The 27,218-nt window shown below is 40.3% G+C and overlaps 1 protein-coding gene across 1 annotated transcript in view; it reads left to right on the top strand.

Annotated features, from left to right (window-relative positions):
* Positions 1-27,218, top strand: part of myom2b (myomesin 2b) — a 119,293-nt gene that overhangs the window by 32,910 nt on the left and 59,165 nt on the right. The window contains exons 7-18 of the mRNA XM_034188637.1: positions 520-570; positions 1,184-1,348; positions 4,923-5,084; positions 5,316-5,457; positions 5,959-6,158; positions 6,460-6,513; positions 16,886-17,013; positions 17,192-17,375; positions 17,636-17,810; positions 19,197-19,318; positions 25,870-26,057; positions 26,150-26,276. Of these exons, the coding sequence (XP_034044528.1) occupies positions 520-570; positions 1,184-1,348; positions 4,923-5,084; positions 5,316-5,457; positions 5,959-6,158; positions 6,460-6,513; positions 16,886-17,013; positions 17,192-17,375; positions 17,636-17,810; positions 19,197-19,318; positions 25,870-26,057; positions 26,150-26,276 (1,698 nt within the window). The remainder of the gene's footprint in view (positions 1-519; positions 571-1,183; positions 1,349-4,922; positions 5,085-5,315; positions 5,458-5,958; positions 6,159-6,459; positions 6,514-16,885; positions 17,014-17,191; positions 17,376-17,635; positions 17,811-19,196; positions 19,319-25,869; positions 26,058-26,149; positions 26,277-27,218) is intronic.

Below are 27,218 nucleotides of genomic sequence, written 5' to 3'. Positions count from 1 at the left end.
CTAACCTCCCACATCCAAAGACCTGCAGGTTAGGTAAATTAGAAACTTTATAATTATGCAGGTCTCCCTTGTAAAAGATATTGCCATCTCAATTGGACTAACCTGGTTAAATAAAGGTAAAAAAAACAAACCTTCTTGCTGTGACGCAACAGTGCAAACCACTAAGCCACTGTGCTGCATCACATAGCTAATATTTTTTTATTTAACTGACAATTCTTAATACAGAACAAAAATGCAAGAAAAATACAGAAAAAAATGTTTTGTAAAATGCATTCCAACTGTTTTACTAAGGCCAAGGCAATAGCATTACAATAGCATTTTTGCATTAAACAAATCTGACATTTTACTAGTAAATAACACACACAAATAGCCATAAAAAATAAATATAATAAAAATAAAAATGAATAAAAAGAAAAAGCACATTCAGTCTGTAACTGTGCATTGTAAATGCTAAATTGAACGTTACTTCTCTATTACTATTTGTATGATTTGACTTTTGTTTTGCTTTTCATTACATAGGGTACAGACAGGAGGATGAGTCTTGTCCTTATGCATGGTTACCTTTCACAGGTAAGCATCAGATTTAAATGAAAATTGTAATGAAACTTGAAAATTCAAATGTTTTATGAAATTATAAACCAAATTTGCCAAATGAAAGTATTGAGGCTGAATGACCATTTCGGGCAGCTCAGTGACAATAGTCCTTTCTGTTTTTTAAACACAGATTTTATCTAAACCCCAAATTCATTCAGTCATTCATTTTCTATACTCACTTACTTCAATCAAAGGTCACAGGGGGCTGGAGCATATCCCAGCAGTCATAGGGTGAGGGGTGGTGTACAACCTGGAGAGGATGTCAATCTATCTCAAGGCCACTAAACACCAAATGATGCAACACTTCAGTAAAGCCTCAGAGAATAGAGTATATTAAACACACCAAAGAAATTATTGTGGTGGTGGGGCACACCTGAATATTTGAATGCATATTTTATTTTCCCCTTTAATTTGTCATGTCTTCATGAAAGAAGAAAGAAAAGAAAGAAATTATGAAATCATGATAAATAATAGTTACAATTTATAGAAAATCTGAATACAGTGCCCAAAACCCAGGACATAAAATGCCTTTTTAAAAGTATTCAGTCTTTTCCCCTCCCTTTTTCTCTTTCCTCCCTGTGTCTCTCAGCTGCCATGCTTCCTGAAATCCATTACACAAAAATCCACATCAGTTTTGTGGAGACATTTGGCCCAGTGTTTGCTACTGAGGGAGACTCTGCCACACTGAGGGCTACCATGACCATTCATCCCAACTTGGCCAACCTGCAGCCTGAGGCACAGTGGTACAGAGATGGTAATTATTTGAAAATAGCATTATATGACAAGGTTATTGCATTTCATTTTTCTCTTTTTTTGTAAAATACAACAATACAGTCATAGCCATAGCTATTAAAAAGTATTTAAATTATAGATCTATAGGATGTTTTTCCAGTGTAAGGTGCTATCAATAATTTATAAATTATAAACATTGCATATTGTATGTTTCTACAACCCCAACTCCAATGAAGTTGGGAGGTTGTGTGAAATGTAAATAAAAACAAAATACAATGATTTGCAAATCCTCTTCAACCTATATTCAATTGAATACAGCACAAAGACAAGAAATTTAATGTTCAAACTGATAGACTTTTTTGTTTTTGTGCAAATATTTGCTCATTTTGAAATGAATGCCTGCAACACATTTCTAAAAAGTTGGGACAGTGGCAACAAAAGACTGGGAAAGTTGAGGAATGCTCAAAGAACACCTAACTGGAAACAAGTGAGTGTCATGATTAGGTATAAAAGGAGCATCCCCAAAAGGCTCCTTTTATAGCCAAAAGGTGGTGATCCTCACCCTAAGCAAAGATGGGGTGAGGATCACCACTCTGTGAACAACTGCGTGAAGAAATACTCCAACAGTTTAAGAACAATGTTTCTCAACGTTCAATTGCAAGGAATTTAGGGATTCCATCATCTCCAGTCCATAATATAATCAGAAGATTCAGAGAATCTGGAGAACTTCCTACACGTAAGCAGCAAGGCCGCAAACCAACACTGAATGCCCGTGACCTTTGTTCCCTCAGGCGGCACTGTATTAAAAACTGACATCAATGTGTAAAGGATCTTACCGCGTGGGCTCAGGAACACTTCCAAAAACCATTGTCAGTTAACACAGTTCGCCGCTACAGCTACAAGTGCAAGATAAAGCTCTACCATGCAAAGCGAAAGCCATACATCAACAACATCCAGAAACGTCGCCGCCTTCTCTGGGCCCGAGTTGATTTGAAATGGACAGACGCAAAGTGGAAAAGTGTGCTGTTGTCTGATGAGTCCACATTTCAAACTGTTTTTGGAAATCATGGATGTCGTGTCCTCCGGACAAAAGAGGAAAAATACCACCCAGATTGTTACCAGCGCAAAGTTCAAAAGCCATCATCTGTGATGGTATGGGGGGTGTGTTTGTGCCCATGGCATGGGCATCTTACACATCTGTGATGGCACCATCAATGCTGAAAGGGACATCCAGGTTTTGGAGCAACACATGCTGCCATTCAAGCAATGTCTTTTTCAGGGACATTCCTGCTTATTTCAGCAAGACAATGCCAAGCCACATTCTGCATGTGTTAGAACAGCGTGGCTTCATAGTAAAAGAGTGCGGGCACTAGACTGGCCTGCCTGCTGTCCAGACCTGTCGCCCATTGAAAATGTGTGGCACATTGTGAAGCGCAAAATGCAACAATGGAGACCTGAAGTCAACTGAAGTCGTGCATCAAGCAAGAATGGGAAAGAGTTCCACCTACAAAGCTTCAACAATTAGTGTGCTCAGTTCCCAACCACTTACTGAGTGTTGTTGGAAGGAAAGGTGATGTAAAACAGTGGTAAACATACCACTGTTACAGCTTTTTTGAAACATGTTGCAGGCTTCCATTTCAAAATGAGCAAATATTTGCACAAAAACAATAAAGTTTATCAGTTTGAACATTAAATATCTTGTCTTTGTGGTGTATTCAATTGAATATACAGTGGGGCAAAAAAGTATTTTGTCAGTCCCTAATTGTTCAAGTTCTCCTACTGAGAAAGATGAGAGATTTTCATCATAGGTACACTTCAACTATGAGAGACAAAATGACAAAAAAAAAAAATCCAGGAATATTGTAGGATTTTTAAAGAATGTATTTGTAAATTATGGTGGAAAATAAGTATTTGGTCAACAACAAAAGTTCAACTCAATGCTTTGTAACATATCTTTGTTGGCAATGACAGAGGTCAATCATTTCCTGTAAGTCTTCACCAGGTTTGCACACACTGTAGCTGGTATTTTGGCCCATTCCTCCATGCAGATCTCTTCTAGAGCATGATGTTTTGGGGCTGTCGTTGGGCAACATGGACTTTCAACTTCCTCCCCAAATTTTCTATGGGGTTGAGGTCTGGAGACTGGAGAGGTCTGGAGACTGGCCACTCCAGGACCTTGAAATGCTTTTTATGGAGCCACTCCTTTGTTGCCCGAGCGGTGTGTTTGGGATCATTGTCATGCTGGAAGACCCAGCCACATTGCATCTTCAATGCTCTCACTGATGGCAGGAGGTTTTGGCTTAAAATCTCACGATACATGGCCCCGTTCATTCTTCCCTTAACACGGATCAGTTGTCCTGTCCCCTTTGCAGAAAAATAGCCCCAAAGCATGATGATTCTGCCCCTATGCTTCACAGTAGGTATGGTGTTCTTGGAATGCAACTTCTTCCTCCAAACACGACGAGTTCTATTTTGGTTTCATCTGACCACATGATATTCTCCCAATCCTCTTTTGGATCATCCATATGCTCTCTGGCAAACTTCAGACAGGCCTGGACATGTACTGGCTTAAGCAGGGGAAAACGCCTGGCACTGCAGGATTTGAGTCCCTCTCTGTGTAGTGTGTAGCCTGTTACTTTGGTCCCAGCTCTCTGCAGGTCATTCATCGGGTACCTCTGTGTGGTTCTGGGATTTTTGCTCACCGTTCTCATGATCATTTTGACCCCACGGGATGACATCTTGCATGGAGCCCCAGATCGAGGGAGATTATCAATGGTTTTGTATGTCTTCCATTTTCTTACAATTGCTCCCACAGTTGATTTATTCACACCAACCAGCTTGACTATTGTAGATTCACTCTTCCCAGCCTGGTGCACATTTACAGTTTTATTTCCTGGTGTCCTTTGACAGCTTTTTGGTCTTGGCCATGGTTGAGTTTGGAGTCTGACTGTTTGAGGCTATGGATAGGTGTCTTTTATACAGATAATGAGTTCCAACAGGTGCCATTAATACAGGTAACAGGTGGAGGTCAGAAGAGCTTCTTAAAGAAGAAGTTACAGGTCTGTGAGAGCCAGAAATCTTTCTTGTTTGTGGGTGACCAAATACTTATTTTCCACCATAATTTACAAATAAATTCTTTAAAAATCCTATAATGTGATTTCCTGGATTTTCTTTTCACATTTTGTCTCTCATAGCTGAAGTGTACCTATGATGAAAATTACAGACCTCTCTCATCTTTCTAAGTAGGAGAACTTGTACAATCAGGGGCTGACTAAATACTTTTTTACCCCACTGTAGGTTGAAGAGGATTTGCAATTCATTGTATTCTGTTTTTATTTACATTTTACACAGCTCCTCAACTTCTTTGGAATTGGGGTTGTAGCTCTAACAGTTCAGCTAAAAAAGAAAAAAAAATATTCCTGACTTACAGTATAAACTTAAGCACTAATTGTCATTGTTAAAACTGAAGCCTGATGTTGACTCTCACCACAGTTGGATGGATATATGATACAGACACACCCCAAAGATCAGATGAAGATGTTTAAAGAATAATGTGATATTAATTTCACCATGTTGTTACAATTTCTCCCTTCCAGACATTCGGCTGTTTGATTCAAAATGGGTGAAGATTGAGACTGGCAGAGGAGTCACCACCTTGACACTTCCTCAACTCTATAAAGATGATGAGGGCCTGTACACATTACGCATGGTGACAAGAGGAGGCACTGCAGAACACAGTGCATTTGTCTCTGTTGCAGGTAAAATGTGACAAATAGGTGGAGGATGGAGTACCAGTGGCCCATGACCTCCAGTTTAACAAATCACTGTTACTGGGACAATGAATATACAGAGATGCAAGATATATGTTTGTTTGTGTTGCATTCTTCATTGACTTAACTTATTTCTTTTGTGAAATCATTAAAATATGCATGGAATGCTTTTGTAATTACAGCATGATAATACAATCTTACCATAACACTTCTTGTTAGATGGTCCTCCACCAGTCCCTTCTGCCCCTGGTGCTCCAATGGACATCAATATCCATGATGCCAACAGAGATTATGTAATTGTGTCATGGAAACCACCTAATACCACCACTGAGGGTCCAATCCTGGGATACTTTGTGGACAAGTATGACAAAACCATAAACAAACATACATTTAAAATATGTATCTTATGTCTGCATCCTTTAATGTTGCCATAGTTTGCTTGTTAAACCAACCATGGTAGAGTTGATTCTAAGCTGTTTTAAGAATTTCTAACGTTAGGTAACTTTCTCATTTCACTTTCCTAACATTTGGAGGGCATTTTCCTACAAAGAAATATGTTGTTTTTCCTACAACAAAATTACTTTTCAATATTAAACTGTATAAAAAACGTGATGAATAGATCAATATTTATTACGACAATCATCTAATTGAGTTGACTTTTTCAGGTGTTGGCTGGTGAATTTTGGTAATTGTAACTAGAATATCTTGGATGGTATAGTCTTTCCCCCCAATCTTTTCAAATAAAACTTGAAATACCTCAAGTTATTTAAAATTAGATTTAAAATAAACTAACCTAACATCAATTTCCCTGCTTTATTTTCCTTATATTCTCTTTTTTTTGTCTTTTGATTTTTATTTTTAGATGTGAGGTTGGCACAGAAAACTGGAGCCAATGCAATGACCACCCAATAAAGATTTGTAAATACCCAGTATCTGGACTGTTTGAAGGACACTCCTATTACTTCAGAGTCAGAGCTGTCAACTCCCACGGAATCAGTAAACCATCACGTATGTCAGAGCCAATTGCTGCACTGGACCCGACTGAGTTTGAGAGGCTTCATGGTAGGTTAGAAACTTTTTACAAGAGAAATATGTCCTATTGTTGAAGATTTTTTAAGAGAATTATATAATATAGGACTTTATATGGACTTTTAAGATGTATTCATGGCACTGTCATTGATTATAAAGCCGCAAACTATGTTCTAGTACCATTTATAAGCGCACTTGTATATTGTTATTGCATTGATTTGAAGCACTGTTAACTACATTTATCTATGTCTGTCGTTGGAATGTCTTTAAGAAAGTAGTTTAATTTAGTTAACTTTTATTATCTACTACAAAATGATATTTCATTTTTCTGTAGCCAAAAAACTTGGAGGAAAACTGGATGTTGTGTCATACTATGATGAAGTTGAAGGTAAGTGTTTAATGATATATATGAATTGCATTTATGTTTTAGTATATACACAAGAAATGTGAGCAATGACCACATAAGGCATTTTTATTGATTTAAGATTTCTTTACATAAACTGAATTTGTGTTCATATAAATATACACACACTTAAAAAAATGACTCAATGGATGAACTCAATTCAGTTATGAGCAGGATTTCCATCTAATAAATATATGTATGATCGGTTGGGTGGTGGGTCAGTGATTGTCCGGGGAGGCATCTTCCTGCAAGGACACACAGACCTCTACAGGCTAGACAACGGTACACTACCTGCCATTTGGCATTGGGATGAAATTCTTGGACCCATTGTCAGACCATATGCTGGTGAAGTGTGTCCTGGGTTCCTCCTGGTGCACAAGAATGCCTGGCCTAATGTGGCCAAATACAGGCAATTCCTGGAGAATGAAGGAATTGATAACATTAACTGCCCCCCCCCCCCACGCTCGCCTGACCTAAATTGAATAGAGCACCTCTAGGGCATTATGTTTTAGTCCATCTGATGCCGCAGGTTGCATCTCAGACTGTCCAGGAGCTAAGTGATGCCCTGGTCCAGATGTGTACCAGAGTACCATTTTGAGTTGCTGCAATGAAATGTTTGGCAAAATGGGCAAGCCTGTTGCCTTATTGTTTTGCTTTGATTTTCAGGGTGTCTTTGAATTCAGCCGTCTGTAGGTTGACAGTTTTCATTTCCATCAAATGATGTGGTATCCTTTCATTCCTAACACATTACCCAGTCCATATCAGGAAAGATAACCAGCATGACTTCTCCCCCATTCCCAGGGGCATTCCCAGGTGACTACAGGCTGCAGATCTGGCTCGTTTTGCCAGCAAGACCAAACAATGGTTCTGTCTGTCCATAGAAGTTGGTTCAGACTGATCCAAGGATGAAGGTTTAGGTGTTTGTTCTCAAAAATGTTCTGGTGGCTTCAAAACATTTGGAAGACCAGTTTGAAGATCAATTTGAAGTTTAAGGCTTGGTAAAGAAAGTTGTGAAGGAAAATTAAGGTTAACAAAAACAGTTTTGGCATTGAGTGAAAAAAAAAAAATTAAGAATTTAGAGCAGGGGTCTCCAACCCTGTTCCTGGAGGGCACCTATCCTGCATGTTTTCTAACTCTATCTTTTCCACTCCCAGACAATTAACACTATCAGGTGTGCTCAGCCAATCAAGAGTTGGAAAACACCACTTTTAAAAAATCAGGTGTGACTTGTTTCGGTAGATGTGGAAAACATACATGACAGGTGCCCTCCAGGAACACGGTTGGTGACCCCTGACTTAGAGACTCACAAATTCACTCTTAATTTGAAAAAACTCTGCAAGGAAGTTGTTTGCAGAGAACTTGAGTCATGCCTTAAAAGTTATTAAAAAACTGGTGCGTCAAGCAACAAAAGTTATGGAACAAAAAGAAATAATGAAACAATGAACAAAAGCCACAAGGTTAGGGTGGACCAGAGTCCAAAAAAGAGAGAAGAGAGCACATGAAGTGCATAAGAGGTTGTCGGAAGAGGAGGAAAAAGAGGAAGAGAGAGCACATGGTCATAAGCTCCATCCACTTGGCGTTAGGTTTCTTTCCAAAAGAACATTATTTGGATGCATGCATGGATGGATTGACGAGATTTATTGTCATTGTCTTACAAGTGCAACAACAATGAGATTACGTCCACACTCACATTTCCACAGACAAACAGCAATTAATACACAATTACTTGTTTACCGTAATAATGGCACACATCAGCATTAAGACAACACATATACAGTGCATTTGACATTGTTTATGTGCACTAAACTTGAAACAGTCCGTTTTCCAAATTGAGGCGATGTGAGTGTGTGGTAGCCGCTGCAACTGGAGTCGTGCCGCTGCTAGCTTGGGGGGAACGGGGACCAGCTGCAGGTAAACTGCGCCACCCCTGCTGAAGGGAAGGGATGACGTGAGCAGAAGCTGGAATAGGGGGTGTGTGATGGGGGTAGGAGGGGGGTGGGGAGAGGGAGTGGAGCATGCTTCAGTCAGTTCAGTTTATTGTCTTTGTGAGTTAAGAAAACAGCCGAATGTTCACCAAGGCCAAAGACATTCCTCTGGAGGAAAACAGCAGGGCAATTTGTCCTTCAGGCTGAATAAGCCTGCTGTGTTGTGGTTTGAGCAGTGAAAAACACTTTTTACAGCTTCACTTGAACAACCAAATCCCAATTATGAATTTAGAATATTCCCAATTTAAATTAAGAATATTCCCCGGCCTCCGAAATCATTCATCTTCATCTATCAATCTTGGAGTCATTTTTGATCAGGATATGTCATTCAAAGCGCATATTAAACAAATATGTAGGACTGCTTTTTTGCATTTACGCAATATCTCTAAAATTAGAAAGGTCTTGTCTCAGAGTGATGCTGAAAAACTAATTCATGCATTTATTTCCTCTAGGCTGGACTCAGCCCCAACCAGTCCCAGCAGGCGACTGCCCCTCCCTGAGCCTGGTTCTGCTGGAGGTTTCTTCCTGTTAAAAGGGAGTTTTTCCTTCCCACTGTAGCCAAGTGCTTGCTCACAGGGGGTCGTTTTGACCGTTGGGGTTTTACATAATTATTGTATGGCCTTGCCTTACAATATAAAGCGCCTTGGGGCAACTGTTTGTTGTGAGTTGGCGCTATATAAAAAAAATTGATTGATTGATTGATTGATTATTATCAGGTTGTCCTAAAAGTTCCCTGAAAAGCCTTCAGTTAATTCAAAATGCTGCAGCTAGAGTACTAACGGGGACTAGAAGGAGAGAGCATATCTCACCCATATTGGCCTCTCTTCATTGGCTTCCTGTTAATTCTAGAATAGAATTTAAAATTCTTCTTCTTACTTATAAGGTTTTGAATAATCAGGTCCCATCTTATCTTAGGGACCTCATAGTACCATATCACCCCAATAGAGCGCTTCGCTCTCAGACTGCAGGCTTACTTGTAGTTCCTAGGGTTTGTAAGAGTAGAATGGGAGGCAGAGCCTTCAGCTTTCAGGCTCCTCTCCTGTGGAACCAGCTCCCAATTCAGATCAGGGAGACAGACACCCTCTCTACTTTTAAGATTAGGCTTAAAACTTTCCTTTTTGCTAAAGCTTATAGTTAGGGCTGGATCAGGTGACCCTGAACCATCCCTTAGTTATGCTGCTATAGACTTAGACTGCTGGGGGGTTCCCATGATGCACTGAGTGTTTCTTTCTCTTTTTGCTCTGTATGCACCACTCTGCATTTAATCATTAGTGATTGATCTCTGCTCCCCTCCACAGCATGTCTTTTTCCTGGTTCTCTCCCTCAGCCCCAACCAGTCCCAGCAGGCGACTGCCCCTCCCTGAGCCTGGTTCTGCTGGAGGTTTCTTCCTGTTAAAAGGGAGTTTTTCCTTCCCACTGTCGCCAAGTGCTTGCTCACAGGGGGTCGTTTTGACCGTTGGGGTTTTTACGTAATTATTGTATGGCCTTGCCTTACAATATAAAGCGCCTTGGGGCAACTGTTTGTTGTGATTTGGCGCTATATAAATAAAATTGATTGATTGAATTGATTCATCTGCAAGGCACGCATCTGCTCCAAGATGTCATCCAATTTGCGTCTGAGTTCAAGAGTCATTGCAGTCTGAGAATGCCCTGCCTTGCCCACCTCGTTAATCATGACAGACAAGCGAGGGGTCATGGTTTCTGATGCCGCCGTCTTGCCAATTTTCTGGTAGATCACGGCAGCACATAAGCCAGAAAGTACCAGCCCTGATACCATAAGGCCAAATATGAATAAATCCTTGACATCCTCAACAGAGAAAGGCACAAAGCATACAACACGCCACGACCCCCAGGAGTCGAGAACATAGCCCGCAGGATACGTTCCATCTGGGCAGGTAGGATCCCGCGGTCCTGACCTGGTGGTGATGGTGTTAATAGCATTCAGAGACCAGCTGATGAATTCCATGGTTAATCCAATAGTAGTATCCAATATAATTTGAGGAATTCACAGTCTGGTGAAGTAGGGACTTGAAGGTTAAAGCAGAGATAAGGGAGAGTGGAGGAGATGCAACCGTCCTCGTCGGAGTCCCAAGCCAAACACATATCAGATCCATCCATCCATCCATCCATCCATCCATCCATCCATCCATCCATCCATCCATCCATCCATCCATCCATCCATCCATCCATCCATCCATCCATTTTCTTCCGCTTCATCTGAGGTCAGCTCATGGGGGCAGCCCACAAATGGTTGCAGATGATACTATATCGCCGAGAGATGGCAGCAGGTCACACAATTGTTCAGCAAATTAAAATGGCTTGGAAGATGTCCTACGACTGTTCCTGTTTCTGTTCTCGTTATTGATGTGCGTCCGAGGAGAAAGATTAAAATGAAAATTGGTTTTAACTATTTTTCTGCCCGTATGGACTAATGTTGCTTAATCACTGGAGTTTTCACACACACTTTCAGCGGATCTTCACCGAAAACGATGGTTAATCGGTTATGCACGTAAGTGTTAGCAAACGCTAGGCTAAAGCTGCATTGGCTAACTGTTATCATACCAAATCTAACTGCTTAACGTATTCTAAGGTTGAAAATCATCAAGCGGACACTTTGTTTCCGTCCAAGAGGCTATCTGCTTGAGCAATGTGAATTTATATCGTTGGACATAGTTATTTAATACCAGTTAGCCGATTAGCCGCTATTGCTTAGCGGTTAATGGCAACCCGTTCTGAACCCACATTTAAGGCGCTTTTCTACTACAAAGCTCCAGCACTACTCAGCTCTACTCTACTCAGCTCTACTCAGTTTGGTTCCAGGCGCATCCTTTTCTACTGCAAATAGTACCTATCAGTTAGCAACTAATGGTGACGCAATTACTCACAAATCGACACCACCTCCTAACTGAACATCACTTTAACCTTTTATGATGAATGAACCCGCACTCGGTTCGATTTTAGCGGTTACCCGGGAACCCGTGGCACCCTACTTTGAGGGCGGGCACACAACTCTTTAGACTTGCATTCCCGACTGGAATCCACCTTTTTTATTTCATAACTGTACAGAAATCTATCACATTTGGACAAAATTTGCGCAGAATTTGACTTTCTGAGACCGACACATACACAAAACGTCATCAAAAAATGTTCTTCTCCTCTGTTTGTAATGCCGCATTTTATTATACACAGATCAAATGGAGCGTTTTTGAGGGAAGAGCGAACAGCAGCCAGCGGAGAGTCAGCTGGACATTTCAAGACAGCCATTTTGCTACGTGCGCGTGCAAGCAAATCATCCGTGAAGATTATTTTATTTATTAACTACACAGATGTATAATAAAAGCAAATGGTGACTGGTTTATAAACACAATTATGACAGAGTTTTTGAGGGAAGAGCTGCCTTAGATTCTGAGCTTAATTCTGATTCTGAGGAAGAACACCTTGAAGTGCTGCAGAGAATGGCAGATGACCATGATGACTGCTAATAGATTTTCTGTAATCACAACAAGTGTAATCAACACTCATGGCAGCCATGATTGTTAATGGGCTGGATGTTTAATAAAACATCAGCAGCTGAGATGACCCCATGCCAGTCTGCCTGTGCATATTGGCATGGGGTCATCTCAGCTTCTGACAAGGTTAGAAAATTTCGAAATTTCAGAAAATATTACTCCAAAAACACAAAAATTCCCTTCCATAATTTCATCCTGTCTGATGAAGGGCGAGGCCCGAAACGTCACCTTTGGTGTGTTATTAAAGGCTTGTTTGGGAGCTAACTGGCTGTGCGGATCGCTTTCGTTTTTTGTTCTTCCATAGTTTCACCCCAGATCTGCCCCAGATATCACCAGAATGCACAATTTGCATCCTTTTATATCAAAATTTTGTGGGGGGTATGCCTCCAGACCCCCCTAGTTGCTTTGCCGCTATGCTGCGTAGCGGTAGGTTTGGTACCGAACTTTTCTGAGGGGCACCAAACTTTTCAGATTTTGGTGCCCTTAAGGCACACAACTATTTATTCTAAAAGGTAAACCCTGCCCGCACTCCTTGTCTAATACCACCGTACCAATTCCTCAAAACAAAATATGCATTGATAAGTATTTATGAATGGATATATAAAAGGGAATTGGTCAACTGTTGGTGACTCTGCTTAACGCATATAAATAAGATCTACATATGAGTTATAATGCAAATTTAACCATCACACCAAATACTTTACTAACAGCTTGTAAAGGCTTTATAATAGTATTTTTAAGTTTACTAACGCATTGATAAGCATTTATAAATGGATATATAAAAGTGAATTGGTCAACTGTTTGAGATTGTGATTAAAATATATAGTAAGCATATACAAATGAGTTATAAAACAAATTTAACCATCACTTTAGTTAAGCTCACACCAAATGCTTTACATCCTTTCCAGCTCTGTCCTTTTGTCTGGCCAATCTGTAGACCTCCGAGACAGGATCATCTTGAGGCACAAATATGGGTGAAGAAACATTTATGGTACTTTGAAGGTCCCAATGAGCACAGTAGCCTGCATCATCTATAAATGGAAGAAGTTCGTATCCACCAGGACTCTTGCTGGAGCTGGCCGCACGTCTAAACTGAGCAATCAAGGGAAAGGGGCCTTATTTTAATTTCATTTCATTTTTATAGTGCCAAATCACAACAAAGTTGCCTCAAGGCGCTTCACACAAGTAAGGTCTAACCTTACCAAACACTAGAGCAAGCACACAGGCAACAGTGCTAAGGGAAAAACTCCCTCCGATGATTTCAGGAAGAAACCTCAAGCAGACCAGACTTAAATGGGTGACCCTCTGCTTGGGCCATGCTACTGACACAATTGACAAAACCAATATACAGGAAATTTTGGGCCTTAGTCAGCGAGGTGACCAAGAACCAGATGGTCACTCTGTCAGAGCTCCAGCATTCCTCTGTGCAGGGAGGAGAACCTTCCAATAGCACAACAACCATCTCTGCAGGAATCCACCAATCAGGCTGAATGGCAGAGTGGCCAGGCAGAAGATACTCCTCAGTAAAAGGCACATGGCAGCCCACCTGGCATTTGCCAAAAGGCACCTGAAGGACTCTCAGATGGCAGCATCATTCTGTGGGTGTATTTCAGCAGCAGGAACTGGGGGACCAGTCAGGTTGAGGGAAAGATGAATGCAGCAATGTACAGAGACATCCTGGATGAAAACCTGCTCCAAAGCACTCTTGACTTCAGACTGAGGTGAGGGTTCATCTTTCAGTAGGATGGTGACCCTAAGCACACAGCCAAGATATCAAAGGAGTGGTTTCAGGACAATCTGTGAATGTCCTTGAGTGGCCCAGGCAGAGCCCAGACCTAAATCTGATTGAATAACTCTGGAGACATCTGAAAATGGCTGTGCACTGATGCTCCTCATCCTACTTGATGGCGCTTGAGAGGTGCTGCAAAGAGGAATGGGCAGACTGTCTTAAGATAGGTGCACCAAGCTTGTGGCATCATATTCAAGAAGACTTTAGGCTGTAACTGCTGCTGAAGGTGCATCAACAAAGTATTGAGCAAAGGGTGTGAATACTTACTTACATGTGATTTCTTAGTTTTTGATTTTTAATAAATTTCCAAAAAAAAAAAAAAAAACTTTTTTTATGTCATTATGGGGTGTTGTGAGTAGAATTTTGAGGAAAAATTAATTTGCTCCATTTTGAAATAAGGCTGTAACATAAAACACACACACACACACACACACACACACACACACACACACACACACTATATATATATATATATATACGTATATATATATATATATATATATATATATATATATATATATATATATATATATATATATATATATATATATATATATATATATATATATATACATATATATATATATATATATAGAGAGAGAGAGAGAGAGAGAGAGAGAGAGAGTATGGACATGATGCATGAAAAAGTTTACAAAGCATGCACACAGTTTGTGAACTAAATGCCTGTAATAATTTGTTGAGTGCAGGCTCATGTTTACACTATAAATATTTATATAGAGGAATTTTCTGAAATTACTGGATTTTTTATCTTAATATTATCAGTAAAGGAGCATGAAGAGTTGTTTTCAAGGTCCACTGTTCCCCATGTCCCATGTTTCCAGGGCCTTTGATCCCAGGATCCTCGGTTTCCAGGGTCCTGTGATTCCCCAGCTCTACATGAGAAATAATGGAAACATGAAAAAGATACTCCCCAGTTCTCTATTCACATGGGCTATTGCAGGCTCTCGTCAAAGAGGGTTTTTTTTTTTTTTTTTCACAGCTCTGCTGTATGGTCTTCAATATACAAAAATAATTCAACACTTGAGGGAATTTATCACATTGTTAGTGGAGAAAAGCACACACACTAGGTGTCTCTAAAGGGAATTCAACAGAAAGGAAGCTGGAATATGGCTGTATGAATAAAGTAAAGTTGAAATAAACAACATCATCTTGATATGGATTACTTATTTTAAGTGACCTCAAATTCATGTTTCTCTCACAGACACTGGGAGCATAGATAAGCTACTGAGTCAAGATAGCAAGCTTGTTAACATAGCTGCTAGCAAGATTCAAAAATAAGAAAAATATAAAATGTATTCAGCTCACAATACTGATCTGTTTTTAGAACAGTTTATACTTTGATTGAGCAAAATGTTATTAAATTGGGTTACAATGCATGACCTACTAATTTGATAGCTGCTGTCATTATGGATAGAATTAATTACTTCTTGCAGGCTGATACCAGTTCCCTTTTGTCTTGTCAATCTTTGGTGCACGTTGGAAAGGAATAGTATTATACTACACTGCTGAGAACCTCACAGAAAACAAGCCAGGCACATAGGAACAGCTGCCATTGGATGGTGATGTGGACACATAAAGGAACCCCAGTGGAGGTTTTAGCTTTGGGGACTAATCCTATAATATCAGTTATCTCATACTGAAGCTCAAGGAAGTCATGCACTGCAGATATGACATCATTATCAAGATTATAATGAGTTCTGGCAAGATGCCTTTTCATGTTTGGAAACAGATAGAAGTCCAAAGGAGCTAAATCAGGGGAACAAGGTGGGTGAGGAACAAGTTCAAAGTCACATTCATGAATGACAGCCAATGCTATGACCGATGCGTGGACCGGAGCATTGTCCTGGTGAAACAGAACACCTCGTTAGAACATTCCATGCCACTTCTGCTTTATTTTTCTCTCACAGTTGTCACAAAAGAGAAGTATAATAGGCCCCATTGATGGTCTGTCCCTTCTGGAGATTGTCCACCATTATGATGCCCTCAGCATCCCAAAACACAGGGGTTGGGGAGAACCCACATTTCCATTGCTTTGGCTGTTGTTTGGACTCTGGTTTGAAGTGATAGACACAGGTTTTGTCGGTGGTCACAAATTGTCGCATGAAGTTATCCGGATATGCCTCAGAAAGCCAAAGATTCTCCCTGGACATGTGGAACTTTGTGCATTTGTGATTGGTCGGGAGTAGCCTTGGGACTGAAAGTTTTATCATTCCCAGTTATTCCTTCAGTACTGAATGAACTCTCTCCTGGGAAATGCCTGCAGTATTGGCTATGTCACGTTCACTTACTCTTCTGTCCGTGACCATATCATGGATCTTCAGGATCATATCAGTTGATGAGGTGGAAATTCGGGGTCTTCCTGATCTTGCTTCATCTTTGACACTTGTTGTGACCCTCTTGAATTTGGCTACCCAGTGTTTTACTGTGGCATAAGATGGGACATCCTCCCCTAATATCATTACCATGTCCTCATGGATCTCCTTCAAAGACATTCTCTTTTTCATGAGATACCGAATCACAGTGGGTCCACCAGGTTTGTCCATTTTGCTAATGTGACATACCCCTACTCCAGTGAAATATTGTGTCTACAGCATTGCACCCCGTGAGTCAAAATTTCACACATTCTGAAGAGAAATGTTGCTTTCTCAGAATGAAAAATATGGAGAACCATGCCCTAGTTTTTTCCTGGGTCAGGCTCAAAACTTTTCAATCACCTCTTTTACATGTATCCTCAAGTGGGTATGACAGTAAAATGATTAAAAGGTCAAGGTCAGGTATTTTGTGTAGGGTATTAAGCTGAATTGGTCTCAGCAAGTGACACAAAGAGACAAATAATTAAATAGTGCAATGGTGAAAATGGCTGATAAGACAATGTTTTAGTTGTAACTATATTTTTGCTTAGTTGTCATTGGAACCGTTATTTTTTAAAACTATATTTTTAATTATCTGTTTATTTTTAAAAAAGTAGTTTGCTTAAATGCATTTGTCAAGATTTATGTGAATACATGTGCACTTTTGTAAGTGTATTTATTTATCTTTTTTTGTGTTTATAGCTGATGGAAAGCCCCCAGGAGCTCCATCGGGAATTTACGCTTCAGAAACAGACAGGACATATATTGTTCTGAGCTGGAAAGCACCAGCATACTCCGGCAAAGCTCCCATGTGGTACTACATAGAAAAGGTAACTAAATGTTTTGGGTTTTGTCAACCCCAAAGCTGAAGTAGTACTGAAGTGCCTTCTACCACATAAATGACCACAATTTCCATAAGCTGGGGTAATATCGCAGATTGGTACATCATGAAAAGAGTCATATTAATTAACTATCCAAGTATAATTTCCTATGTTTTTGTTCCTTCAGTGCCTGGTCGATAGTGCTGCTTGGCAACGTGTCAGTACTCAGGTTCCTATTCGATCACCCCGTTATGCTGTTTTTGACCTGGCAGAGGGAAAACAGTATATATTCAGAGTTTTTTCTGCTAATATCCATGGAACCAGTGAACCTTCTAAGCCGAGTGAACCTATTGAGACACAGGAACTTAAAGGTTTGCTTTTGTCCTTTTATTTCATCAACGTACAGCCTAATTAAATTTGAGCAAAGACAGAAGGATTGTATGAAGCATTTCTATGATTATTTAACTGAAAAACACCTCTTGGATCTGAGTTTACAACAAGATGTAAATGTTCTCATTTTGAAACAAAAAAGTAATGGTTTATACTTGAACAATTATGCAGTCAGTTTTTCATCTTGAAACTAGTATTTGTTGTTTTCATTGTTGTATTATTTTTTGTGTGACGTCTTTAGGCGTTCCATCAGCTCCCGGTCAGGTGGTTGCTACGACAGAAACAGACACCTCTGTCCTCATCCAATGGGCACCTCCCAAAGAACCCAACAATCTCATTGGCTACTACATTGATCAGTGTGTCAGCGGGTCCAATAACTGGACTTCAGCCAACCACAAACCTCACAAAAACACAAAGTATATTTTCAACCAAACATGACAGGCTTCATATATACTGCTCAAAACAATTAGAGGAACACAGTGTTTCTCAAATTATTTTGACCAGTATCTATATATTAATAGCCAAGTGGCCGCATGGCTAAGTGCATGCATGTCTGTGTGCGTGCGTGTGTATGGCTTCGATCACAGAGAAACTGGGGAGAGGTGACATTTGCCATTTGGTATGCTTATGTACTTTGGGTCAAGGATGAATGCTGTGAAAATGGAAAGTTGATAGGACTCATATTTTTAGAGAAATTGGGGATATTAGCTAACAACAATGAACAATGGACACTGACTATTAAATTCTGCATTCACACAACTTCCAGCAGGGGGCAGTAAATCACCTATATATTAAAAGCCAAGTGGCCTCTGTGTATGTGCATGGGTGCGTGTGTGCGTGCATGCGTATAACTTCAATCAGGGTCAAACTGGGGAATGCTGACATTTGCCATTTGGTATTCTTATGTATTTTGGGTCAAGGATGAACGCCGCCAAAACAGAACATTGATAGAACTAATATTTTTGGAGAAACTACAGATATTAGCTAACAACACTTCCAGCACGGGGCGGTAAATCATCTGTTTGAAGCATCTGTGTGTGTTTATGCATGCATCTCTGTGTGTGTGTGATTTTATTTAGTAAGTTCAATGCAAGTACATAATATAATTGTAAATACTTTCTTGTGTAAGAAAGTGAAAACACTTATTTCCATTGTGGTCCATTTAAAAATCAAATGACAAAATAGAAGTAATAATAATAATAATAATAATAATAATAATAATAATAAGAAGAAGAAGAATATTGTGTATATGATAACAAGAACCTAAAGAATTTATCAATACATTAAGACAGTAAATTAACATTAAAAAATTATGTAATTAACAGGGAATAAAACTGTTCAGGTCTAAAAAAAAATCTGGACTATCTATCTATCTATCTATCTATCTATCTATCTATCTATCTATCTATCTATCTATCTATCTCTCTCTCTCTCTCTCTCTCTCTCTCTCTCTCTCTCTCTCTCTCTCTCTCTCTCTCTCTCTCTATCTATCTATCTATCTATCTATCTATCTATCTATCTATCTATCTATCTATCTATCTATCTATCTATCTATCCTAATCCAAATAATTAGGGAAACACAGTGTTCCTCTAATTGTTTTGAGCAGTATATTTTATATGCAGGGATCCACAATGGGTGGCGATGGTGCATTGTTATTTAAACACTGTCAGGCAGTAGAGAGATTGTGATGTTTGATTTGACTAACACAGGTTGCTCCATCATAACATATCTTTGATTGTGGGATATAGCATAGCTTCTGTAAAAAATATAATTGTGTTTGTTCATGTCATTCTCTCTTCAGGTTTGTGGTGAGTGGTCTGACCACAGGAGAAACCTACGTGTTCCGCGTTCAAGCTATTAATGAGCTCGGTCTGAGTGACGAATCTCAGGAGTCTGCGCCACTGACAGTCAGAGCTGCACTCGGTCAGTCATTGTCCTGTTTAACTACACTGTAAAAAAGTTCCTAACATGCCATTATTTTTACTGAAAAACAAACACACAAAAAACAGCAACTGTGTTTGCCAGAATAAGTCTGCAAAAGAATATGTAAATACCTTGACAGAAAATACTGAACATTTTATAGCATAAACAGTTATAATTTCCTATAAACAAACAAACAAACAAGCAAACAAATAAATCAATAAAAATAAATTTAAAAAGAGTAATAGGAGAATGGGTATAGGCAACTCTGAACTGGGGATGGTGTTTGAGAAGTAAGCCATCATCCTGTCACATGGAGTTTGTCACAACTCTTCATATTAACGTAATTTCTGTAAATACAGTCAAAATATGGCAATATGATAAACATCCATGTCATATTTTACATGTGCCTCTGGAGGTGGGATCACCACGCAGCAGTGCACATATGCTAGTGTCGCAGACCAAACGGTCCTCCCTAAAAAATGATCTGCCCTGCCTTCACTGCGCATGCGTCATTTTGGCCTCAGCACGTCTGAGACAAACTCTCTACACCCAAAGCGATCAAAGGGATTAATGTGATTATTAACCATCAGATGACAAGGTAAAACCTTTTAAATCATTCTAAAGTCAGTTTTAAGCAGAAACAAGGCCATTGTAAGGAGAAAACGAGACGATAACTGGCGAGTCATTATTGAAGCTCTAAAATGACGTAGGCACCGCAGCAGCTGCTGTGCGTTCTGATCGGTCCCCCATCTTTTATTGTGAAATAATGCTGAATTTATGTGGAAATGCTGAATTTATGTGGAAAGCTTCAGATATCTGTCGCTGAGATAGATGATGACTGGAGTGCAGGTTTAAGCAGAAATGAGGTGATAAACAGTGAATTGGTTGTGGTGCTCAGAAATGATGCTGTTGAGCTCTGAAATGATGCATGCACAGTGAAGGCAGGGCAAACTGATTTTTAGGGGGACCGTTCGGTCTCTGACATCTGCACTACAAAGTTACAAATAAAACACGCTCGGTCCATAGCCACCGTGGCCATTGAGCGGACAGCCACATGACGTGGTGCAACGTGGGGCTTTGAGTGACGATGAGCCCAAGGTGGTGTGTTGCTCAGATCATGTCAGCGAAGGCTCACCGACGCTGTCAGATAACACACACGTTGTCAGGCGAGTGTGAGTGACAGCGAGGTGTTCAATTAAAAGAAACATCAGTAAATAAAAAAATACAAGCAATGAGAACAACAGCCTGAGCTCATTCATGTGTGATGGCTTTGTATCGCTCTGCATATATGGGGGCGTGTCCAGCTCAGACTCAGTCTTGCAGCTAACACTGATAGGGTGAACACAACGTGTTAAATTACAATGAAGAACAATAAATAATTCTAATAAAACAATGATCACCATGTCATGAGAGCCCACCACACATGTGCATTGCTGCGGCATGTTATGAGTTGATGTCAGATATGTGTTCTGCCATGATGACTTGCACGGAACAGTTGTTCAGCAGTGCCAGTTGTTGCTATTGAGATCTGTGAACCTGCAAGTCACAGCTGGACAACACATACCGTGCCACGAAGGATCTGACCTGACAACAGTCCACTGTGAGACATGTACCTGGGGATTCTGTCCTCACATAGAATACATAAAAACACATATCGCCTTTGCAACGGGCAGGAGCGACTGCATCAGTGCACACATCGCGGTATCGTTCACACCCGTCCGACCGTGTGTCCCTCCCGACAGCAGGTGGAATATTTAGTGGTTCCCAGTTTCGTTTGTTTTTTTTGCAGTTTTTCAGCCGGTACCTGCTTCTTTCGCCCAAATTCGTGTTATGTGTGAAGGGGCCATTAGCCTTAGCACTGTGGACATCTTGTCTTGTGTTGTTCTGTGTGTTTACAAAACAAGATGACTCACTCACTGTAAAACAAATTTATCCAAGGGTACAATAAATCTGAATCTGATTCTTCTTATATAGTTGTGCTGTGTTAGAAAAGAAAAACAGATCAACATGTGGATCCTATGCCAAACTTTCTGTGTTCATCCTAAGTAAAATGGGAACAACACAACGAAATCTCATTGACAATGTTTACATGGACAGCAGTAATCTGATTAATGACGTTACTCTGAATAAAACCATATTTAGATAATGATGTTGACATGAGAATACTCCATTCATATAGTCCGTGAGCCCGGTTGCCTGAATACCCCAGCTAGGAATAATGGAATAGGACTCCGGTTCTATTTTGTAGGTTTTCTTTCTCTGAACTGGCGCCATGATTAAGAGGGATGGCCGGGGGCATTTATATTTTGCTGCTATAGAGGTGAAATTCTTGGACCTGCACAAGCCAGACAAAAGTGAAAGCATTTCAATTTCAATTTATTTCCTTTATATAGCGCCAAATCACAACAGAGTTGCCTCAAGGTGCTTCACACAGGTAAGGTCTAACCTTGCCAACCCCCAGAGCAACAGTGGTAAGGAAAAACTCCCTCTGAGGAAGAAACCTCAAGCAGACCAGACTCAAAGGGGTGACCCTCTGCTTGGGCCATGCTACAAACATAAATTACAGAACAATTCACAGAACAATTCACGGACGAATATACAAGAATTGCTGTTGGTGCACAGGACAGGAGGATCGCCAACACAAACACAACTCCCATCTCTGGATGGAGCTGCACCTTAAACAGAGAAAAAACAGAATCAGGCATCAGAAAGACAAAAAATACTGTATAATTTGCCAGCATTAATCAACAAGAAAAACAGAAGAAATACTAAGGTGATCGCCGGCCGCTAGCCCTAAGCTTCACTAAAAGACCCAGAATTTAGGTGAAGTTGAGGCGGCGGCCCACTTCAATTACTAATAACATGAATTAAAAGAGTAAAAAGCGTAAAACAAAACTGCACCAGTATGCTAGCCATATGAAAGGGAAAATAAGTGCGTCTTAAATCTGGACTTGAAAGTCTCCACAGAATCTGATTGTTTTATTGACGCAGGGAGATCATTCCACAGAACAGGGGCACGATAAGAGAAAGCTCTGTGACCCGCAGACTTCTTATTCACCTTAGGGACACAAAGTAGTCCTGCACTCTGAGAACTTAAAGCCCGGGCCTGTACGTAAGGTTTAATTAGGTCAGCTAGGTAGGGAGGTGCCAGTCCATGAATAATTTTATAGGTTAGTAGCAGAACCTTAAAATCTGATCTCACTGGGACAGGAAGCCAGTGAAGAGACGCCAAAATGGGTGTAATGTGGTCAAACTTTCTGCTTCGTGTCAAAAGCATTTGCCAAGAATGTTTTCATTAATCAAGAACGAAAGTTGGAGGTTCGAAGACGATCAGATACCGTTGTAGTTCCGACCATAAACAATGCCAACTAGGGATGTGGTGGCATTATTCCCATGACCCACCAGGCAGTATCAGGAAACCAAAGTCTTTGGGTTCTGGGGGGAATATGGTTGCAAAGCTGAAACTTAAAGGAAGTGACAGAAGGACACCACCAGGAGTGGAGCCTGTGGCTTAATTTGACTCAACACGGGAAACCTCACCCGGCCCGGACACAGAAAGAATTGACGGATTGATAGCTCTTTCTCGATTCTGTGGGTGGTGGTGCATGACCATTCTTAGTTGGTGGAGCGATTTGTCTGGTTAATTCCAATAACGAAAGAGACTCCGGCATGCTAAGTAGTTACGCAGCCCCATGCAATCGGCATCAATGTCTTACAGGAACAAGTGGCGTTCAGCCACACAAGATTGAGCAATAACAGGCCTGTGATGCCCTTAGATGTCTGGGACTGCACGTGCGCCACACTGATCGGATCAGCGTGTGCTTACCCTTCGCTGAGAGGCGCGGGTAACCTGATGAACCTCACTCATTGGGCATTGCAATTATTTCCCATGAACAAGGAATTCCCAGTAAGCACAGGTCATAAGCTCACATTGATTAAGTCCCTGCCCTTTGTACACACCGCCCGTCGCTACTACCGATAGGATGGTTTAGTGAGGTCCTCGGATCGGCCCCACCGGGGTAGGAACACGGCCCTGGCAGAGTGCTGAGAAGACAATCGTACTTGACTATCTAGAGGAAGCAAAAGTCGTAACAAGGTTTCCGTAGGTGAACCTGCGGAAGGATCATTAACGGTCTTTGGAACAAAACAGTGACGGCGGTGAGCACACCAGCCCACGGACGGAGGCAGGCTCTCCTGCCGATTGAGCTGAGGGACGGTGCCCACAGTGACCATACCCTACCCAAAAATGTATGATAGCCATCCCAGGGTGGTAGCTATAGCCAGGGAGGAGTCAAGGAAGGGTTACAGAGGTCAAAATTTAAAAATGCTCCTATCATCTTAAATATACCACATTATTTATTTGATCATAATGATTCCAAAAAGGTATAGTTTGGATTAACTATGACTGAATGCTATAGTTATGGGGTAAAAAAGGGCAAAAACTGTGACAAAGGTCAGTTTCTTTATACAGGTGTCAAAAGTTAAAGCTGCTCTAATTTCAGTAAAAAACAAACAAACAAAAAAAACAACTAAATTATTGGTTGAAATAAATGGATTAATAAATGGAATAGTTCTGTCCATGTTGAATGCTTGGTCTTCAAAGTAAAGGTCAAAAATGGTTGACATACAATGGATTCTATGACATTTGATATATGTTACCTCATAACGTGATAACTAAGCATGACAAATGTTGGAAACTATTTTTTAAAAACCCTATTAACTCAACCAATAATTTGCATCACTTCCTACCAAAACAACAAGAAGAAAAAAGAAAGTTGCTTAAGCGACAACCTGAAATTAAAATAAACTACATGGAATACTATTGTGTCTGCTTCTGACTGCCTGTTTGTGCCTTTTTCTCATGGTTTGTGTTCTGTCCTGTTTGTTTCCCACACCCCTTTGGTGTTCAGTGTCTGTATGGGTGTGTCCTCCTTTGCCTGTTGTTTCTGTACATAGTGTGTGTGTATGTATGTCTGCCCTGTCTGTGTCTTTATGTTTATATTCAGTCTTCGTCTTCTGTCCCGGTCTTTGTGGGTTCTGTCATTATGTGTGGGTATACTGTGGGTTATCAAGAATTGTTCCTAGGTTTAACACTGTGTTCACTTTGTAGTTCCATGTTGGTTTTCTGATTTTATTTCTTGAGGTAGTTTTTGTTTAGTCTAATATTGTTGCCTCTTTATTTATGCTCAGCCTGGTGGTCAGTTTTTTTTTCCACTGATGCGTCTTGTTCTCATTTTGAGTTTTATGTTTATTTTTGTATTATGTCGTTTTGGATCTGTCTTGTCTTTGTGATGTTTCTTCTTCTTGGTTATGTTTTTGGTTATAGTCATATTTTGTTTCTACTTCACTTTCGATGTCTGAAGTTTTTGATCACCTTTTGTTGTGAGTTTGTCACCTAAGCTTTGACCCTGTCACACACCTGTCTTCCATTTGTTCTTCATTTTGAGTTTGTTTTTAAGTAGCATCTGGTTCTCTGTTCCATTGCTGGTTCCTTACGTTTGTCTCTCTGCTCACGTTGTTTATACTGCTCCTGGTTTTTGTACCCTTGTTTGTTACCTCCTAGTGGCTGTAGATAGTTTTGTGTTGACTCCTGTTTGGACCACCTTGTCATGTTTTGCTTGGAGGCGGTTTTTTACGTCATCTGTTTGGACTCATTATCACTTTGGGAACATTAAAACATTGTGTTTTTACAACTACCTCTCTTGTCTATATTTGCTGCTCGCAAATTGGGTTTATTTTTGAGTCTTCTAAAACCATAACAGAAGGAACCAGCCCTAAGCATGAACCCAGCAGGCCTCAAGTTTGTTTTTTTCCAAGTATCACAGGTGCTACACCCTGAATGAGCAATTGGACTTCAGGAAACAAACTAGGGACTTGTTGGTAAAAAAAAAAATTTTTGGATGTTGGACTAGTTCTCGAAATTATTTTCTCTGGAAGGACTGTTTGACATGTGTACGCTCCCCGACTGGGTGCATCACCCCGAGGAGCATTTGCGGTCCCGTGACCATAACTATGAGTTTGTTCCAGACAATCATACCCCCCAGGATAGGGAGAGCATACCCCACAGTCTCCCCCCCCCCCCCCCCCGTTTCTAAGTCTCCCAATCCACACACAACCACCACACACAGCCTAGAGCCGTCAACCGGCATGCCAGACATGGCAGCCATATCCTCCATGACAGACTCAACTGTCCTGCAACTCTCTTCGCATGGAGACCCCTGGGCCCTCCGATGGAAGAATACATGATAATGTTAATTTACCACCCAAAAATGCTACTGAATTTACAGGTTTAAAACTATTTTTTTCTTTGCAAATTACAGTAACTTTATACAGTAAAGTTTAGAGATTGTTCTGTAAATGTATTTATATTTATTTTACTGTATTTTTACAAAATTATTCTGGCAAATACAGTTGCTATTTTGTTTTTTTTACTGTAAGAATGATGATGATGAATGATGAAAGATGATCATCACAATGATGATCATCTTTTTGCAAATTATAGCAGCTTTGATGCACTTGAAGTTTTGTTGATTTCAGTGCTCCATTTTTAGCCACCCCCTCTGCTCCCTATCATGTTGCACTGCTGAACTGTGATGGCCATTCGATGGTTCTTCACTGGAAGAAACCTCTTCACTCTGGAGGAGCAAAGATTAAGGACTATTATGTGGACAAGAGACGCAGTGGAACAACCATGTGGAGGGAGGTTCATATCCCACCACTCAAAGAAACGCTTTACAGGGTAGCTATTTTTTGTTTGTTTGTATGTTTAACTTTACTATTCATTTTTCATCCACAGTTGTTTTTTATCTGTGGTCATATTTCATTGGACAGGTGGAGGGTTTGACAGAAGGAGCAGTTTATCAGTTCCAGGTTTATGCAGCTAACATTGCTGGCCTCGGACCAGCCTCTAAGCATTCACCGGACTTTACCTGTGAAGCCTGGACAATGCCTGAGCCTGGTTAGTAATTGTTTGTTTGGGTCATTATGATCAGCCATCTCCCACCTAACAAGCCTAAAACCTAGTGATGTATGAGAGAAATCCCTTTTCCCACAAACAGCTGAAAAGTGGGCATCAGTGTGGCTTGTCGTAGAGTTCCAAATGAACTCAAAACTTTCCAAACCTTAAAACTGTCTAATTTAGTGACGGATGCTTTCTTCCATTTTATGATTACTTCCAAAATACAGTAGTGTTCAGAATAATAGTAGTGCTATGTGACTAAAAAGATTAATCCAGGTTTTGAGTATATTTCTTATTGTTACATGGGAAACAAGGTACCAGTAGATTCAGTAGATTCTCACAAATCCAACAAGACCAAGCATTCATGATATGCACACTCTTAAGGCTATGAAATTTGGCTATTAGTAAAAAAAAAGTAGAAAAGGGGGTGTTCACAATAATAGTAGCATCTGCTGTTGACGCTACAAACTCAAAACTATTATGTTCAAACTGCTTTTTTAGCAATCCTGTGAATCACTAAACTAGTATTTAGTTGTATAACCACAGTTTTTCATGATTTCTTCACATCTGCAAGGCATTAATTTTGTTGGTTTGGAACCAAGATTTTGCTCGTTTACTAGTGTGCTTGGGGTCATTGTCTTGTTGAAACACCCATTTAAAGGGCATGTCCTCTTCAGCATAAGGCAACATGACCTCTTCAAGTATTTTGACATATCCAAACTGATCACTGTCTTCACTGTGAACTGTGGCTTGAATTCAGAGTTTGGGGGTCGTCTCACAAACTGTCTGCGGCCCTTGGACCCAAAAAGAACAATTTTACTCTCATCAGTCCACAAAATATTCCTCCATTTCTCTTTAGGCCAGTTGATGTTCTTTGGCAAATTGTAACCTCTTCTGCACGTCTTTTATTTAACAGAGGGACTTTGCGGGGGATTCTTGTCT

The sequence above is a fragment of the Thalassophryne amazonica genome, chromosome 2 (genome assembly GCF_902500255.1).
Source record: "Thalassophryne amazonica chromosome 2, fThaAma1.1, whole genome shotgun sequence".
Classification (NCBI taxonomy): domain Eukaryota; kingdom Metazoa; phylum Chordata; class Actinopteri; order Batrachoidiformes; family Batrachoididae; genus Thalassophryne; species Thalassophryne amazonica.
This window is presented reverse-complemented; position numbering and strand designations above follow the sequence as displayed.